Source organism: Colobus angolensis, unplaced genomic scaffold (genome assembly GCF_000951035.1).
Source record: "Colobus angolensis palliatus isolate OR3802 unplaced genomic scaffold, Cang.pa_1.0 Scaffold289, whole genome shotgun sequence".
In the NCBI taxonomy this organism is placed as follows: Eukaryota; Metazoa; Chordata; class Mammalia; order Primates; family Cercopithecidae; genus Colobus; species Colobus angolensis.
The window spans coordinates 469,012-488,602 of record NW_012116143.1 but is presented as its reverse complement, the minus strand read 5'-3'; the positions used below and the strand labels follow the sequence as shown (position 1 = coordinate 488,602).

Sequence of the window (19,591 nt, the reverse complement as noted above, 5' to 3'; positions counted from 1 at the left end):
AAGCACTGCACTCATATTAACTCATTTAATTCCCCCCAAAACCCTTTGAGGCAGGTAATACTGTCGTCACCCCCATTTGACAGATAAGGAAACTGAGGCACGTCCAGGCCAATGTCTTGCCCAAGTTCACTGGGTTGGTAAGTGCAAGGCCAGGACTTATATTCTGTGCCTGGCTCTTGCCATGCTGCCTCATTTTGGTCCACAAGCATCAGGCTGACACATCGTATATACAAAGTAAAAGATACTGTCCAATGCTTTTTAAAGCTGCCATTTTCCCCTCTTTCTGTCTTTACTTGTTACCTACCTTTTCTTCACAGAAATAGTAATCAGAGAACATTGAGAAAGCTAGACAGGCTGGATATAACTCATTCCTTTCTTTCTATACCTACTTTATACCATGAGAGAGAAACTATCCAACCTACCCTTTGAGAGCTTTCCTGAAAATTAACTGCCTAAATGAAGGCTTTTCTTTGTGCTCACGGACCAACTTTTCATAAGCAGACAGCCCCATGGCTAAGCACTGTCAAGCACATGTGTGCAAGCTGGTCTTTACGGACACAGAAAGAGGCATGACAGTTCTAAACAGACTGAGCTTCACGGAGACTTGCGGCAGAATTTTCATCCTGCTGCTTCTATGGATGCTAGTCAATGTGATTATTCACAAGCTCCATAGTGTCTCTGAGTCTCAGTTTCTCCAGAGAGAACAACCACATGGGATTTCCCGGGTGTCATACAGAGAAGCAAGAATGGCTTGATGGACACTGCTAGTACCTATGACTCTGAATGTTAGTGTGAAAGTCAAATGCAGATGAAACCCCCAAATTCCTACTGTCATCATTCTGAAGACTTAGTATGAGACCCTCAGATTGAGTCCTATGAAGAGAAGCCAGTTATAAATCAGTTTATTAACATAGTGTTTACAGAGCGGGCCACACCAGTACTCCCAAGATGATACTAAAGATGCTAACTTATATGTAGAAAGGTTGCAGGAACTGGGAGCATTTGTAGAAAAAACATTATTAGTGTCTTCACACATTTCTAGAGCAGATATGCAGGGAATTTCAGTTTTATTTGGCACAACCTGTAATAATGCAGGGATATCACAAGAACTTGAATCAATGAAAAGATACATTTTCCAACATTAGGAGTTGTTCAAAAATAGAATGTGCTGTCTCAAGCTCACGGACATACAAGGTAAGATTATATGTTAAACAGGTTAGATAACCCTGTTTGAAGAATATTGCAAAAGGAATTCTTGCTTTGAGAGAAGAATTGGCTGAGATCACTTTTGAGGTTTCTAATATTCCCCAGCCTCCATGATTCTATAAAACCACTCACTAAAGAAAACAAGAGTCGAAATAAAAGCAATTCAACTTAAATGTCATGTGAAATAAGATTTCATGTGAAACTATTTTGTTGTCATAGTTCTATGGTTAGGAATAACTAAGAAGACTGTGAACACACAAAATATATAGACTAGATGTAATAAAGGTGGTTCTGTGAAGACCCTAGACAACGGAAGGTAGGTCTGTGTGATGTCAGTTGCATGCAGGCACTAAAAAGCCATCCCTACCTTCCATGCAAGGTACTCTAGATACACCAAGGATCAGCAACTGCCTAACTCCAGGTTTTTTTTCAGTATGAAATGCTGTTAAGTATAAAACACTAGCGTACTCTACCTTCTTACGTCTTAAAAGCACAGGCAGGAGCGTGGGCAAAAGGACTCCAGATTTCAGTAGCATTTTACACTATAAGATAGGGATGTCAGCCCAACTTCCGCACTGTGGCAGGAAACCCCTCCCATCACAGGATCCAGGTGACAAAGTGGACAAAGTCAGAACTCCTGTGGCACAACACATAAGTTAGAACAAGAAGCCCTTTGGGGATCTACTGGGAGGTGGGGTTCCTTATATCCATGCAGATGACACAGCTCCCTGAAACACAAGTGTGATTTCCATGTGCATGCGATTACTGACCATTATGCAAAGCCCATGGGCACGCTCTGTCCTGGACAATAAGCATCTGATTTGCCAGGCTGGTTCCCAGCTGTTTCATAATTTCTGTTCAGTTATTGAAATAACAGAGCAAAAGCCCAGCTAGAAAGTGTTCAGTCTTGTGTTGATGCTAATGACATCCAGGAATAAAAAGCTGTGCTGCCTCCAACTAGCCAGCCACTGCTCAAAGGACACACTGGGACACCTGTGGTTAAAGATTAAGTGAATTAAAGACCACTTCTCTGGAGTGCTGATGTGTTAACACTCCAGGCTCTGAGATTGGAGAATTATTCTTGCTCACAGTGCTTTCCTCTGGCTTGGGGCCTGGGAGTGTGGTCCAGTGGGTAGAAATGCTGCACTGGTAAAAACCCACACGATTTTCCTGTCTCCTGCTTCTGCCCACTGCACTTGCTCAGGCTGCAGTCAGCTTCAAGCCCTCACCCTGGAAAGAGATGACCCAGGGCAGCAACAACAAAGCAGGTAATGAGAAGCAAGATTCTTCCCTTCACATGTAACATTCTCCTTGAACTTACTCAGGTGTTTACGCAGTTGCCAGATACTGTTCTAAGTGGTTTGTATGTATTACATCCCATTTTGTAAGTGGTCAAACTGAGGCATAGAGAAGTCATGTCTTGCTCAAAATTACAAAGGCAGTAAGTGGCAGAGCTGAGATTCAAATCCAGGCAATGTCTTACTGAACTGCCACGTTCTCACCTTTTTGGTGAAAGGGTCACTCGTAAGGTATTATTTCCCTGATGCAAGAAGCTTGTTATTCACTCAGCACAAGATCTCTGTTTCTTATGAACCTTATTTAGATATTGTTAGGAAATGAAATTTCATGCAGCCATTTGGTGGCAATAATAGGATCATAATTATACAGTGTTGGAAATGACAGCAAGAAATTCTGATAAGATAATCCATCAGAAGGCAGTTTCTCCAGGGGAAGGTCCTCTAGGTTTTACTGGGAAAAGGAGGCTTCCCAAGGTGGCAGTTGACCCTACTAAACAAGACATCCACAAAAGGATGAAGAATGGGCTGCCTCCTTGTCCTGACAAGGCCAGGACTGCGGGCTAAGTCACCAGCAGATAGACAGCCCAGTAAGACATAATGAAAATGTGCTCTGGAAAAACGCCTTCAAAGGGGATGAAAAAGTCAAGGTTTTACACTAAACAGGGAAGGTACATTAAGCAATTAAGGAAGACAGAGAATGGGGAAATGCTATCTATAGAGAGCACCATTAAAATGAAAAAATTAACAGCACTATACTTTGAAATCATCAGTTCCAAAATAACAATAAAATATTCACCCAAGAATATCAATCCAGTTTTTGTGTTAGGCATTGTGCCAAGTCCTCTGTATTTATGGTTTCATTTACTTCTCAACAATCCTGAAAACTAAATATTTTTTTTTACCAAATGTGCATGTAAGGAAACTGAGGTTCAGAGAGGTTAAGTAATTTGCCCAAGACTACACAGCTAGGATTAAACCTTGGCCTTGGCCTGTAAAGATGGTGTATTTTACTTCTACATGAACCTAAAGCTGGCCATCTAAGAACTATTAGACATTTATTGCTCTTAATGATAGAACTGAATTCCTCCCAGTATTATAACAAATATTCTTCCCAAAGCATGGAAAGAAGCTTACCTATTTACATTTATTTTAATAAATCCAAAAACGTTTTACTGCAGCACATAAAGAAGTTCAAACTTTGGAAATTTGTTTCCCTGACTTTGGTCAAAGGCACCTACAACAATAGCAGGAACAACTTATATTTCTTGAGGGCTCACTGTGTGTTAGCGATGTCGTCAGGCTTTCTATGAATTAACTCATTTAATTTTCACAACAGCCCTGTGAGGTAAATGCTATTGTTATTTCTTGCTTTACAGATGAGGAAACTGTAAAACAGGAAAGTTAAAGAACTGACTCAGGTCACACGTCTAATAAGGAAGAAAGCTGGGATTTGACCCCTGGCAGTCTTAGGTTCTAGACTCCATGCTGTTAACCAAAATACAACTTCATGCTCAACAGAATTTTACCAAATGCTCTGCTGTCCCAGGACTTCCAGAGCATCAGTATGCTGTCCTGCACCGTGATTCTTAAAGAAACTTGCAGCTTCCCCACCACCTTACCACTCTTTTGTGGGTGGGGGCTGTCTAGGAGCATTTGGAAGAAGCTACTAAGGTTCCAAAGAACAACCTTCCACACCAGGGCTTCTCTGGGTTTGGGCTTCAGCTTGCACAGCTGAGCTGCTGTGAGACTGGCTTGGTTACCCTAAGAGAAGAGTGAATGGTGACCAGACACGGTGGTTCACGCCTGTAATCCCAGCACTCTGCGAGACTGAGGCAGGCAGATCAGTTGAGGCCACGAGTTTGAGACCAGCCTGGCTAATATGGCAAAACCCCATCTCTACTAAAAACACAAAGACTAGCTGGGCATGGTGGAGCATGCCTATAATCCCAGCTAGTAGGATGGCTGAGGCATAAGGATTGCTTGAATCTGGGAGGCAGAGGTTGCAGTGAGCTGAGATGATTGTGCCACTGCACTCCAGCCTGGGCGACAGAGTAGACTCCATCTCAAAAAATAAATTAATTAATTAAAAAAAGAGAAAAAAGGAAAAATGTATGGTAACAGAGAAGGTGAACAAAAAGCTGACAGCAAATGGATGAGCATGGAATTATGAAAAGTTCCAACACAAGCATAAGGTGGGTCTCGTTAAAAGTATCGAAGCTGAATTTGACAAGTCCTCAAAAGTGAGGTCTGTCCAGCTTTTGGCAGTCAATAAAGTTCTTTTATATCCATTTTTCTGGTTAATCCTCAGGACGACTTTGGTGGTGGGAACAAGCTTTGCTACTGACCTCCCTGTAGAGCTCAGGAAGTGGAGGTGCAGGTAGAATAAGAACTGCCAGGGCACGCAGGTAGTAGTAGTACATGGTGGCCATCAGAAATTGACATTTTTTCACTCCAAGCGCAGATCTACTGACTCCCTGGGCAGGTTGCTTCCCTTCCCAGAAACAGACAGGAAATGAAAGCATTTCTAGGGAGTCTTACACAAAAACTATGTTTTAAATATCCTCTTTGTCATTTGAAACCAAAAGATGCTACTGTCTTCCTGACCTCTGAGCAGCATTCTACAGAGCTGGCCCCTTGAACGCCATCCTTATGCTTGAATACTAAATCTTTGCCTCTACAGCATCAAACTCCCCAGGTGTTCTTTCCACTTCCCTTATCAAATTTCTCTGCTGTCTCTTCCTTGCCTGTTCTGAGTTCTTAGAGCTCAGGCCCACACTCTCTTCTCATGTGTACTTTTATTACCACAAACCAATAATTCCTATTTTTCTTATCTTTGGCCCCTCTTCTAGGGCTGTCTCTACATAATCCAACAGCGTGGATTGGACTACTATTACTGTTGGCTGCTCTTCCTCATCCCTGATGTCTAATCAACTTGCACATCCTGCATGGCCCACAGGCTACATTTGTCTCAAACATGTCCACTTTTCTCAATCCCCACTCTACCATCATCTGTCCAAAGCATCATACTCTCTGGCCTGGACTAACTTGTCTCCTCCACTTACTCTTGCTTCTTTCCAGCACTTACCCTGCAGCAGCCAAAGTTTCATTTGAAAAAGGCAGATCTTATTCTATTCCCTTAGTGAAGACACATCAATAGTTTCCCACTCTTCTTAGAATAAAATTCAAAGTGATCAACATGGTCTACAAAGCCCTGCATGACTGTGCCGTGGCTTCCCTGCCTGGTATCTCTCCATGCCTCACTCCCTCCTCTAGCAGGACTCCGACGGACTCCGACCAAGCCAGGTGAGCCTCCCACCCTGTGGCATGCTCTTTTAGCATGCCACTGTCCTCCACCACGGCAGTCATTGCTGTGATGATAAATGATTACTTGGCTGATTATTTGCTTTGTGACTGTTTCCCTCACAGATCTAATCGTCACAATGGGAGACTGTATTTCTAGTGTCTAGCATGGTGCCCACACAACAGAGGTGTTCACTGAATATTTGTCAAATGACCACCTACAGACCCCGGGGAAAAGGTTTTCATTCAACCTCACGCTCAAAAACAACAACAACAATTGAGTCCAACATCCTTGAAAGCCTCAGTCACGATAAAAAGTTAGAGGCTTAGAGAGGGTTTACACTTTTAGGCTGCCAGGTTCTTACTTTGTACATTAATGCTCCACGATTACTGGCCAATAAGATACAGGTGATACCTCTTCAAAAATAAAAAATAAAATAAAATTCATGGGATGGAGCCAAAGTGTATATTCTTTGGCCAGACAGAACTGGTTATTTTTATAACTGGACAATGTTAGGATGGTCTTGAAGGGCACTACACGAGAATGTTGGTGTCCTGAAAAGTCTCAAAAGAATAAAACATACTACCAGGGAGCAGGTGCTTCTGAGGTCTATTTGATTCATTCCTGTGACTTAAAGGCATGCTCCCCAAAATGAAGGTACAGAATGCTCTCAGCATTTTGAAACATATATAAATCACTAATATCATTTCAACACTCTTGAGTAGAATCAAACATCACCACAGACTTGCTCAAGATTACCAAAGTAGAAGCCTTGACCCCTGAAGGTTCCCATTTTTGGATCCTAACTCCATGATACAAAATAAAACAAGTTGTATTTTGTTTATGCCAAGTAACAGAAATTTTTATTGAGCTGAGTAAAACTAGAAGAGGTCCTCCTTGTACTTTTTCTCACCATTGATGGACTCGTTCACTTTAGCTGGGTTTCATCAAGTTCCTGGAGCTTTGTTATAGGTTATACTTCAACACTGGTCAAAAGCTGAGTCTTCTCTCCACCATTTAATTGGCCTGAAGCCACATCCTTTTCATAAAGCTGATCAACGACTACATTCAGTGTATATTCAAAGTCCTTCTAAGAATATACAGACACTGATTTCGAGAGCTTAGCCAAATCCACATGGTTACTCATAAATAGTAAAGGATGTGCAGGGCTTCCTTAGGAAACCTCTGGTGGGAGGTGACATTTGAGATCACCAAATACAAAAGCTGTAACATACATAGTCATGTGTGACCAAAGGAGTAGCTAAGTGGGAATGCTTTTCCTACAAAAGGAAAAATGACTCACAAGGAAGCTAAATTCTCAAGCTGAACTATGGGCTTTAACAGTTTCTATGTGACAATGTAGTCCAAGTTCCTACTCAGGACACCAGAAACACAAGTGATCACCAAAGACCAGGGAAGCAGACATAGAAGGGGACATGGCAGGAGCAGGACATGACAGAAGAGTTCCTGGTGGGAGAGAATGTCATGACCTAGGGGTTCAGAATTTACAGCTGTCTGAGTACTTAGTATTCCTTGTTCTTCTCCACTGTGCTATAGACTAAGATGAAGGATCAAAAGAGAAAGCTGGTATATCTATCAATGCTCTGTGGCCAGAAGCATTCCTGCTTCTGGTGCAGAGCCAAGGCTCATGCCCATTGGTACACAGAGCAAAAGGCTTATGTCCTCATGCATGCTGGCGGACGTCTTCTGTGAAGCCAGGATTGACAGGGTGTGTCACATGCCTCAGTGAGCTGAACTCTGACTTGCTCCATGGTAGCGGTTCGATCAAATGCCACAAGAGAATAGACACAAAGGAGGTCTTGGCAATAGCTCTGACTGGGAGCATGAGACAGAACCCAGGTCAAAGGTGAGTATCTGTTGGGCACAGATTCTGTGCCCTTGTGCAGAACTTAAATGTTCAGGGTAAAAGTCCATAGACATAGAGACCAGATGAAGGATGTGGGAAAGCATACCAACTCTGACTTCTCAGTGGAGAGACAGAACATATGCGGTGACTTGGTGCTTAGGCTCTGCAGGCCAATCCCCTGGATCTGAAACCTGGTTTTCTTCTCAACCTTTAACAAGTTATTAACCTCTCTAAGACTCAGCTACATTATCTTTAGACTGGAGATTATTGTGAAGATTAAATGAGAAAATTCGTGTAAAGTACTAAACACAGTACCTTGCAACATCGGGCCAATTACGTCCCTCCCTGAACCTCAGTTTCTTCTTTGTTAAATGGGGATTGTATGAGTTTTGCATGAGAGATAATCGATACAGGAGAAGAGATAAGTATAGTAGATGAGATAGTGGCTATAAGCACAGCATTCTGTCTCGTACTTGACACACTAAAATCACTCAATAATTGTAACCACTGAGTATTACTGTTGCTGGTCTGAAACTGATATCTGAGGGACATAATGAGGTTGATGGGATTTACTGCAAACTGGAACTGAGGCCCTCACTGATTTAAACCAGTGAGGCTGGACCTTGATGTACCATTTAAAAAGCAATCTGCTTCTGGTGACTGCAATTCACCACCCCCTAAGTCTTCAGTGGCCACCTGACAAAGCAAGTGAATTGCTGCAAGCCCGTTAATGAGAAGCAAGCTGGTGTTTGGGGAATCTGTAAAATTACTACCCCATTACCGTGCAGTTCGTGCGCCCTTCATCTGCTGCCCAGCTTCCCCAGTAGATATGCTCTCTCGGTTTCCTAATTGTCTAGAGGCTTTGATTTATCTGGCAGAGGAAGGAGGCCTGAGAGATCTGGGCAAAGTTCTGGGAAGGAGGCTTTCACAAATGTCTGTAAGACCACAAGGTGAGAGTCTGACCCAGGACAAGGCATGCAGCCAACTGTGGCTAGCAGTATGGCTTCCCACACAGATAAGCAGTGTCTGCTGCTGAAGGCAGGTCTTGCCCACAGGCTGGAGGACAGGCCCTGAGTACTAAGGGATGTCTGGGAAAGGATCTGTGAAACATTCTTCCTAGCATTCAGAGCATCAATAGGCAGGTCCTACTCCATACTTGAAATTCCACTTATCTGCTTATTTGCTGTGATCTAGTTAACACCTATATTTCACCTCTCAACTACTGACTCATTCATTCATATATTAATTTACTCATTCCACAAATATTTATGAGGCACCTACTACATGCTAGAGATACGTCAGGGAATAAGAGAGAGAAAATCTCCTTGTCCTGATGGAGCTTAAATTCCAGTAGGGACATTCAGGCATGTAAAAGTACATGTAGAGTATATTTGAAGGTGCTAAGAGCTGTGTAAAAGTAATAAGGCAGGGCAGGGAAATAGGACATGCTGGAGGGAGGGACTGTGACTTTAAGTAAAGCTTAGAAGGTGCTGAGAAGGTGATATATGGCGAGACAGGAAGGGGTAATGACCTTCACCTGCTTTTCTGAAAAGACCACACCACTGCAAAAAGCAGGGAAAGCCTTTTGTTTGTAAGTGCATTCAGGACTTATCTGCCCTTGCAGTCAAGCTCTTTATGCCTCCAAGCTCTGTGTGCTCACGGGTGGGGTGTGGGCCCCCAGGGAACACCTGGGGAGTGACCACAACTGAGAGGCTTGGGGTCAGAGGGGCCCGAGAAGGTCCTCACCTCCTCCAGCCGCCGCCTCTGCTCCTTCTGCTCCTCAATGCGCTTCTGACGCTCGGCCAGCAGCTGCCGCTTGTGCTCCTCATTCTCCCGCTGCTGCTGCTCCAGCTGCTGCCTTCGTAGGGCCTCAGAACGCTCCTTGTTGGCCAGCTGCAGCCTCAGAAAGTCCCTCCGCAGCGTCGACTCCCCTGGCAGATTCAGGATGGAGCTGTGGGCAAGAGAGAGTGATCAGGATCCCACGTGGGGCAGAGGCCATGGCTACCAAGAGGCCTTGGAAGAGGAAAGCAGGACAAATGATTCACCCACACACAGGGAAAGAAGAGCACAGGCTCCTAGATCCTCCGCTAATTCAATCATTCACCCCAAAGAAACAGCATCAGGATAAGAGACCTGCCTGCCTTTCAGTACGACTGTGGGAAACAAATGCTGCTTCCATCCACAGAGGGATGTCACATTCTCAGAGTTGTCACCTTCTCCAGGACTGTCCACACCACTTCCTCGCCCTTGGGACGTGGCAAAGATTTGTTTTTAAAGACTTTAGCCAGTGTGCAAGCCATGAGCCCCAGACTAGATTATTTTCAATAAAAATGGACAATGGTGGGCAAAAAGGGAACCTATTCTACTTAGACAAGCACAGATCGGCCTCACCCATAAGACTCCCTCATGCCAAACCCCATGAGGCAGAGGCCAGGCTGCTCCTGTGAAGTTGTGATGAGCCAGCGATGGAAAACCCTTGAGTCAAGGTCGACACAGAGCCAGGATCTGCGCCCAAGCTTGCTGATCCAAATCAGGGTTTGCCTGACTGTACCACACTTAAAGGGCTTGGTTTGGCTCTGGCCACAGCGGGTGAGGCTAGGACTTCAACCTAGCTCATTGGTTCCTAGATTCTGTTTAGGCAACAGTTTTCTCTTCTGTAAAATGGTAGTCGTACATGAATGTGTGTGCATGCGACAGAGTTCGAGAGGATATAAATAAGCTCTACTTACTTCGCCGGTGATCCTGGGCTGCCCTACTCGCAGGTGAACAACTAAAAGTTACAGACCCCTTGATTCTGCACAGCAGCCTAAGAGGGAGCTGAGAAATGACTTCTGTTTATTCCAACCTAGCCCTTTTAATCTTTCTGGAAGCTTCCATTTGAAATAAATCTATTAAACACATATTTACGGAGCACCTATTATGTGGCAGTCACTGTAGTAGGCTTAAGGATATGGCAGTTGCTAGATAAATTCCCTCTTTAAACTTACCTTCTTATGGGACACACATACAGACAAATAACTTCAGGTATTAATAGGCTCTATAGAAGACCAAAATTGTAATTGTTTATGAGTGACAGTGGCGGGGAGCTGAGGTAAGCTTTGAGGCCCTACTTTAGACAGGTGGTCAGGAAGACCTCTCTGGGAAGGAAGCAGTTGATGAAGAAGGAAGAATGTTCCAGGCAGAGGGAAAAGCAGGTTTAGAGGCCTGAGGGGAAAACAGGTGTGCACCCTATTTTTGAGCAACTGAACACCAGCCCGGCTTCCCAAAGCAGAGTGAATGAGAGGGAGAAGGGTACAAGAGGAGGTCAGAGAGCTAGGTGTGGGCCGCGACGGCCGTGCAGGCGCGGGAAGGTTTTATGTAGAAGAGCAACATGAGCAGATGGGTTTGGCTGCTGAATGGATGACCTCCGCGAGGAGTACAAGGGCAAGCACAGCAAGTCGGACTGCTGTTGCAGAGTGGTTCTGGGGTGGGGACACCACTCAGAACGAGAGCAGAGGGGATGGAGGAAGGAAGGAGCATTTGAGGACAGAGGTCACGAAGCCTGTGGACAGATCTGACATGGAGCAAGGGATGACTTGCAGGTTCTGTCTCGGTGGCTGGGTGACAGTGGTGACAAGAACAGGAATGAGGAATGCTGGGGGAGGAGCAGGTTTGGTGGCAGTTGACAAGAGGCCTAAGGATCGATTTTGGAGAGTGGTTAGTGTGCTGTGTGAGATACTGCCACGAAAAGACATAAAAAGGCTTTGTTCGTGATGTTCCATAGACAATGCTTGGCATCTACTAACAAGCCTTCTCTAAAACTTAGAGCCTTTGTGTCAAACTCTGAAACCCCAAATGATGGCACTTATCTACACAGGCCACTTGCCCTGTGCAAAGGGGAGGGGGCTTGGGAACCCAGCCTCCCATGCACACGAGGATGCTCCATTAATATTAACTGATGTTGAATCAATGTCAGGAGATCTGAGCTGTGTGAGTGACTCAATCATTAACTCTGTGTGACCTGGTTGCAACCCTTAAGCGGTCACCTCATTTCTAAAATGAGATAACCATTGTCCTTTTCTATTTCTCAGGATTTCATGAAGATTAATTAGATGTGTCCATAAAAACAGGACTTGGAACATAATCTTCAGCATGATATAATGACATGTTATAATTATAGAAGTGTTAAGGTGAGGCTGGGTGGCTCACTGAGTGACTTCTAATATGCAGTTCAGCAAGTGTGAGAAAGACAGGGTTTCTCAGTTCTACAGGAAGTGGTCAGAAGGCTGACACAGTCCTCTGGATAAGCTTTTGAACACTGGTGTACAACTTCTCTGAAAGCAGGGCATTTGGTCTTCTGCCTTTCAGGAACGTTCATTTTCTATGTCACTACTTGGCAATCATCTTCTTTATGCAGCGAATCCGGGGGCGGCCAACATGCTATGTATCAGATGGTAGGAAAGAATTATTCGGTCTTTGACCTTGAGGAATCCTGTGGCAGGTGAAGTGAGAAAAACTGAATGGCTCTGAAAGCTCAGTTCCATCTTCTTATAGAAGCTTAGCAAGAATACAGCTCAGTAGGTCTGAGTTAGCATAACAAAAGAACACAAGGTATCTGGCTCATTCTAGCAGTGGTGGCTAAGTTGGCCCCTTTTCTGGTCAGAAACCTCTCCCTCAGTGATACAGGAACTGATCCTTCAGGAGCATTAGTGTCCACTCCTTGGAGGGTTCGAGGAGAGAGGCCATACCTAGGTGAGTCTTCTGCTTGTGCAATTCCCTCCAAGTCTTACTTCACAGGTATAGTGCATGGCACCATGGGATGTGGGCTTGCCCTCCTTGACTTACCAAGCTGAATTCGCTCACCAAAGATAAATCCTGGCAGTGCAAGCACGCTAACCTGAATTACTTATAAACACAGACTAGAAGACAGTCAGAATCAAAGTCAAGTGGAATTCAAAATGTAGGAATGACAATAAAACAGAACTGGAGTCTGGGGTCCAACAGGTGACAACAGGAATGGCCCAAAAGTATTTGTTTGGAGTTCATCTCTACATATAATTTGATTTTCTGAAAATCACTTTCTCCTGGATTAGGCTGCAGTGAAAATACCAAGGCATGTGACAAGGACAGTGGCTGCCTGAATGGGTTTCTCAAAGGTATGAAGTAACAAACTGACACAAACTAACACAAGTCTGAAAATACCACTTAAGGTCTCCAGAAAGTTGCAGTTTTAGTCCTGCATTGCCCAGATAATTGCCTTCCACCTATTCTACATGTTACATATGTAAGAAAACAAGCTCTTGGGATAGAGACCATAAATCTTGGGGGACAAAATAAAGAATATGCTGATTTTCACATTTTTGTAATGCTCTGCCTAGGGAAATTTTCCCAAATTAATGAGTATGTTCATGGGCAATAAATTAAATAAGACCACCCTGGTGGATTCTTAAAAACGAACCAATAAATCAAAAGGAAAGTGAATTTCACACAAGCACAATTCAGAATGTGAACATTAGAAGACTTGGCTTTTGCTCTCATACCTGGGCTCTCCTGAGTCATTCTCCTCCTCTTCTTCCTCACTTCCGCTGTACTCATACTCTGTCTCATCTGAAGAAAGATCCCAGCATGTTAGTGCACAAAAAAAGATGCTATGGCTCAGTAAAGCCCAACCCTGTCTCTTATATATAAATAAATTGACACCCAAAGAGTCATAGTTAACACAGCGCTGGAACAGTCTCCAGGCTGTGATTTAATGGTTTCCATCAGTATATTAAATTAACCATATTCAAGACTGTCTTGGCTGACTCTAGATATCTGTCCCCAGTGCCTAACGTTCACATGAGAAGAGAAGATAACGACTTAAAAAATAATCCTTTTTAATTTATTAATTTAATTTCAATTAAAAATAATTTGTGTTAATTTGCACTATAAACCATATCAAACCCACTGACCCTTTGTAACTTATTGATGGTATTAACCATTTTAAAAGTAGGATTTTATTAAGACTTACATGGATTCACAAACTGTCTTTAGATTGTTTTGATAAGTGTAACAAAGAAACTTCTGACAATAGGTACTATTAAAAATATATAGTGGCTGGGTGCGGTGGTTCTCACCTGTAATCCCAGCACTTTGGGAGACCAAGGCGGGCAGATCATGAGGTCAGGAGATCGAGACCATTCAGGCTAACACAGTGAAACCCCATCTCTACTACAAATAAAAAAAAAATTTAGCCAGGCATGGTGGCAGGCACCAGTAGTCCCAGCTACTTGGGAGGCTGAGGCAGGAGAATGGCGTGAACCTGGGAGGTGGAGCTTGCAGTGAGCTGAGATCGCACCACTGCACTCAAGCCTGGGCGATAGAGTGAGACTCCATCTCAAAAAAAAAAAAAAAAAAAAAATTACATATATATTTGTGTATATATGTGTGTATATACATATGTGTATATATGTGTGTGTATATATGTATATATGTGTGTGTGTACATACATATATATATATATCTATATATATATAGTTAAAATGTGTTTCGATTGGTCCACTAGGGACAGTCATTTAATTCAGCAAAATGGGAAGCAGTTTACATGTGAGAATGAATAAGATTGAGGCTTTGCTTTGGAAGAGATCAAATCTAATGTGTGAAATGAGTAAATATCAGAGCCTCCATAATTGTGAAGAAAGGGAAGGAATATTTAGTGGGTATCTCCCACGCCAGTCACTACTGCTAGATATTTTACTCTGTTCTCTCCTTTATTTTGCATAATAAACCTCCAAATTAGTGTCTGTTTTTCAAGTGAGAATACTGAAATTACAAGAGGTTAAGTAATATAACCAATGTTATCTCATTAATAAAAGGTCAATCTAGGATTTGGATTTAGAATTCAATCCAGAACTTTTCCAACTTAAGAAACAGTGTTCTTTCCAACATATGCTAAATAGCAGTACATAAAAAAAGGAATGAGATATCAGAGAAAGGAGCAGCTAGTGCCACTGGTCATAATGGATGAAGAGACTTGAAGTCTTTGAAGAAAAAATGAATTGGGCTTTGGAAGGTCAGTGGCCCTCCAGGCAGTTAGCAGCTGGTAGTTGTGGGAAAAGGAAACTCTAAGCAACATATCCACATGAGTAAGGCTGGCAGTATTACAGTGCATAATGTGTTCAGGAAACAATGAGCTGTGAGTAGTTAGGTGCCTGGGTGTGAGAAAACCTTATGGAGGGAGAAAGGCTGGCATGGATGAAAAGGGTCACTGATTCTTATAAATGCCATGTTGAGAACTTTCCTATTGGCAATGAGGAACCCTTGGAGGAGCTTTTAAGCAAGGGAAGGTGTCACATTATTCCTATCTCTTCATAGCTGTAGGTTAATAAATACAACCTTGAAGACATTTGCACATCCCTAAAAAGAACTGAAACTGCAATTTAGTTATGTTACCACCAGGAGGCAGTAGTCACACAGTGAGAATGCTCAGATTTGATAAACATGCCTTGCTTTTCACACTATTTAGCCATTAAAGAGATAATGAAAGAAAGCCAAAAGTTTGATGAGTTCAAGTGTATTTTTTAAATCACAACTTAGCTTCGTACACTGAGGTATGTATGAAGCTTTCAGGCTACTTATTTTTAAAATATTAGTTCACCAAAATATAAAGAACCTGCATAAAGCATTTTAATACTCTATACTAAAAATGAAATATTCTAAACTTTTTCAAAATGAATAAACAGATTTCAAAGTAAAAATGGAGAAATTTTATCTAATAAAGGAAATTACAGCAAGGAAAAGCAGCACACAATTATTCCTATTACTTCTATTCTCTGGGGTAAAACATTCATTTGTCAGGCTCCTCCATTTAATATGTAATACTTCACCAAAATTTGGTTTTGACTGCTTTTATATTACTGGGTTAAACTGGCATGGGTCAACATATGTTAGGGAAAAAATATCAGGTTTAAAAAATCACAAAGCAATGCAAAATAGAATTGCTTTGATTGATTCTACCAAAAGTTGGTCATAGAACAACTAAGAAAGTGAAAAGTAATATTAGAGCAAACTAAGTCATTTAACTAAACTGAGCAAATGGAATTAGATCTCATTTGATCAAACACCCTGCCTTGGGGAGCAGACATAAAGGAGACTAGAACTATGATTCTGGTGGCCCTAAGCCTAAACAGGCTTAGATTCCTTAAATGACCATATAACTCTTGAATATATCTATTCCCAAGAATCTTACTTTTCCACTCTGCAGAGAACAAACACATTAAAAATGATCTATCTTCATGGCATGGTGAGTTCTGAGTCACATTCCAGAGTTTGTGCCCCGCAAAATGTGGAAACAACCTGAGGCACAGGCTTCACCCACTCTTATTTATGCCCCAGAGGGAGATGGGTCATGAGCTCTCACAAAGTACTCTCAGTAAGTGATGTAAAAGTATGGGTCAATTAGTAATTGCCTAAATAAGAATAACTGATATTTACTGAGTGCATCTGTGTCCTGGACATTATGTCAAGCATTTTAAATGTATTATTGAGTTTAATCTCTGCAACAATTCGAGGCAATAGATATTATTAGTATACTCTCAATCTTATTTTAAAGATGAGAAAACTGGAGTGATGTTCACATAACTGATAAGGGGCAGAGTTAGAATTTGAACCCAGAATATAAATCTGAAAACAGAGTCTGAGCACTTAAACTATGCTATATATTCACAATATAATAAAATGTCCTTTTGAGAGAAGCTGGCATTTAATGGTTGCACGTCTGACACACTGCTCTAAAATATGCCCTTAAAAATTCTGACTTCATGGAGTAGCCCCATGTATTTCTCTTCATGCCTAGTTCCTCCAGCTTGGACTGGAGGAACTTAGGGTCTAATTGACTTCTTATTAACTGCAGAGGAGCCACCTTTTTGGCCTGGCTTCACAACCTCCCACTCCTGAGTCTAAGCTGATCATATACTCCTTCAAGTCCCTGCTAGCTGCATAAGAATTCTTCCCTGGGGCTGGGTTTGGTGGCCATGCCTATAATACCAGCACTTTGGGAGGCTGAGACAGGAGGATTTCTTGAGTTCAGCAGTAAAAGACCAGCCTGGGCAACATAGTGAGACCTTGTCTCTGCTAAAAATTAAAAAAATATAAAATTAGCCAGGCATGGTGGTGTGCACCTGTAGTCCCAGCTACTTGAGAGGCTAAGATGGGAGGATCACTTGAGCCCAGGAGATAGAGGCTGCAGTGAGCTATGATCATTCCACTGCACTCCAGCCTGAGCAACAGAGAGACAGCCTGTCTCAAAAAATAAAAAAGAAAAAAAGTGCTGGGCGGGTGGCTCATGCCTATAATCCCAGCACTTTGAGAGGCTGAGGTGGAGGAGGACCCCTTGAGCCCAGGAGTTTGACACCAGCCTGAGCAGCAAAGTGAGACCTCGTCCCCCCGCCTCCCTCCACAAAAAAAAGGGAAGAAAAAAGAACTCTTCCTAGAACCTTCACTGAGATTCTCTCCTCCTGCCTTAGCCCTCTGCTGATCTTACCTCTCCAATCCAGTCTGACTTTCATACTGTCACCACCCCCACTACTAGTCCCCAGCTTGTGTTATGGGTATTAACTGCAGAAGCAAAGAAGAAAAGAAATGCAAATAAAAGAAAGGCAGCCTCTGTCCTGTGTGCTGTGGGCTACCCTCCCTTACTGCCTCTGAACTGAAGAGGGGAGAGAAATGGAGAGGAGGGAAGCAAGAACAAGCACATCACCATGTGCCTCCCCTCCTATCCTGGGTCTCTGGTCTTCCTCTCTACTCTCCACTCACCACACTGTTAATGCTCAGCTTTCCAGCCTCACACTGCCTTTCACTGTCATCCTCCCAGCAGCAACCCCCTCCTGTTCTCTACATTTGTGTAGAGTGTGCACCTGTAGTCCTCACTGCTGTCCTCTCCATTTCTCCCTTCCCATGCTCTAACTTTCCCTACCTCAACTAGCCATTAAACCTGCTCCAGACCATGCAAGTTTTTACATTGATCATGGTACAGTCAATATGCTAGTCAACCTCCAAGAACGAATTTGTCTTCCTTTAGAAAGGTACTGTTTCCTCAAAGATAAACCCTATACCAGAGAGGCACAGGGTAGGGGAGTGCTGGTGAGAGATACCATATTGATGATTATGGCAGCAAGCCCACAATGTAGTAGAAATTAATGGTGAACTTTAGCCATGACTCATGACTCATGAGTTGTTAATTGGAAAGCAAAGTTCAAAAGTGATTCTGAAATTACTGGTTACAAAATTTGCCTAATCAAAGTTCACTTCACCATATAAGAATCCTGCTCATTTCTACAAATGCACCCCTCTTACCGATCCAACCTCAGTTTCAATTTTCTTTGGCTTGCATTTTCTCATTTGGCAGCTCACCTCAATGTTCCCTAATATATAGTATGAGTATACCATTTCTATGCTAGTTAAAAATGTAAGCTTCCATTCAAAAAGGTAAGGCACAGCCTGAGACCCCAAGTTTGGACTCATGTTCTTTCAATGATGTAGTGAAGAGATGGTGACATATAAGAGCTAGAGTCACAAAGATGTGTTTTTGCATATATAAAATAAAGAACAGTGTTAAATGACCCTCAGCTCAAAATCTGATGTTCCATTCAGCAAGCCTGGCAACCTAATGGTCTTTTATATGACTGCAACTATAAAAAAAATTATTTCTGACTTCTAAATAATGGAATTACAAATGAGCCTCAGAGCACATAAACTTAAATGTTGAAGAATCAGTATAGAAAAATGCCAACTAGATGAATTTTTTTCTTTAGTTTATCTGTCTTCTGTAGAGTTTTAGTCTTCTAAACATGAATATTAATTTGAATTAAGAAAATCACTTGTCATATTAAAGTACTTCATAGTATCACTCAACACGACTTTGTTCAGTATCTGGCAGAGGTAATGTTTCTTGCAGTTCTATTTCTTTTTCATGAAAGATTCTACTTCAGTAGTCTCACACCACTGATGCCCAGAGGCTGTGGTCTCAGAGACAGCCCCTCACACGAAAGAATAATGCAGGCCCATTTGAAATCCCCATAGTCACCTCCAAATACACGAGGAGCCCATGATTCACTCCATCTTTTGTTTTGCTGCTGAAATACAAACGTGCATCTAACCTTTTTCTCCTCGCTTCTTCTTTGTTCTATCAATATGATCCTTGAGTTGAATGCGGACCTGTCGCTCATTAGGTTGGTCTCGTATAAATGGATGCTTCATCAATTGTTCTGTTGCTGGTCGCTGGCTGTGATTCTTTACCAAGCAGCTCTCAATAAATGACTGGAATTTTTTTGACCTGCCAAACAAAAGAAATGAATCCACAGATAAAACGGCGATTCAAAGAAAAGCAAATGTGTAATTTCTGAAATGCTGGGACTTTTTTTTTTTTTTTAAGGTCCAATTGGCCGGCATAGGGATCATCCACTAATGGCAAAACAGGTGTAGCACTATATTAGGCATAATGGCTTCAAAGGCATCATCATCATCAGTGTACAATTAAGGTAGCAGAAGGTAGTTATACACATGAAAGCATTTCTGCATAATTTATACATAACATTACACAGCAGACCAAAAGGAAGCAGGGAATAAAAAGACCCCTACGGGAATCACATCTAGAAGGGCTACTGGAATAAGGAAACCATAGCTGGGCCTTAAAGAATTAGGAGAAAATCACTCTGGGGAAAGGATAGTTCAGATATGTAGGAAATCAGTGAAAAACTCTGGCTAGGATGAGAATAATATATGTTGGGGGACACTGAGATGAGTCCTTAGAAATAATACCACACATCTACAGCCATCTGATCTTTGACAAACCTGACAAAAACAAGACATGGGGAAAGGATTCTCTATTCAATAAATGGTGCTGGGAAAATTGGCTAGCCATAAGTAGAAAGCTGAAACTGGATCCTTTCCTTACTCCTTATA

At 42.4% G+C, this 19,591-nt stretch overlaps 1 protein-coding gene across 8 annotated transcripts in view; it reads right to left on the bottom strand.

Moving 5' to 3' along the window:
* Positions 1-19,591, bottom strand: part of TNIK (TRAF2 and NCK interacting kinase) — a 415,617-nt gene that overhangs the window by 86,610 nt on the left and 309,416 nt on the right. For all 8 annotated transcript variants that reach the window (XM_011948978.1, XM_011948979.1, XM_011948982.1 and 5 more), the window contains exons 10-12: positions 18,787-18,962; positions 13,192-13,258; positions 9,419-9,623 (exon numbers count right to left, since the gene is read on the bottom strand). In XM_011948978.1, the coding sequence (XP_011804368.1) occupies positions 9,419-9,623; positions 13,192-13,258; positions 18,787-18,962 (448 nt within the window). The remainder of the gene's footprint in view (positions 1-9,418; positions 9,624-13,191; positions 13,259-18,786; positions 18,963-19,591) is intronic.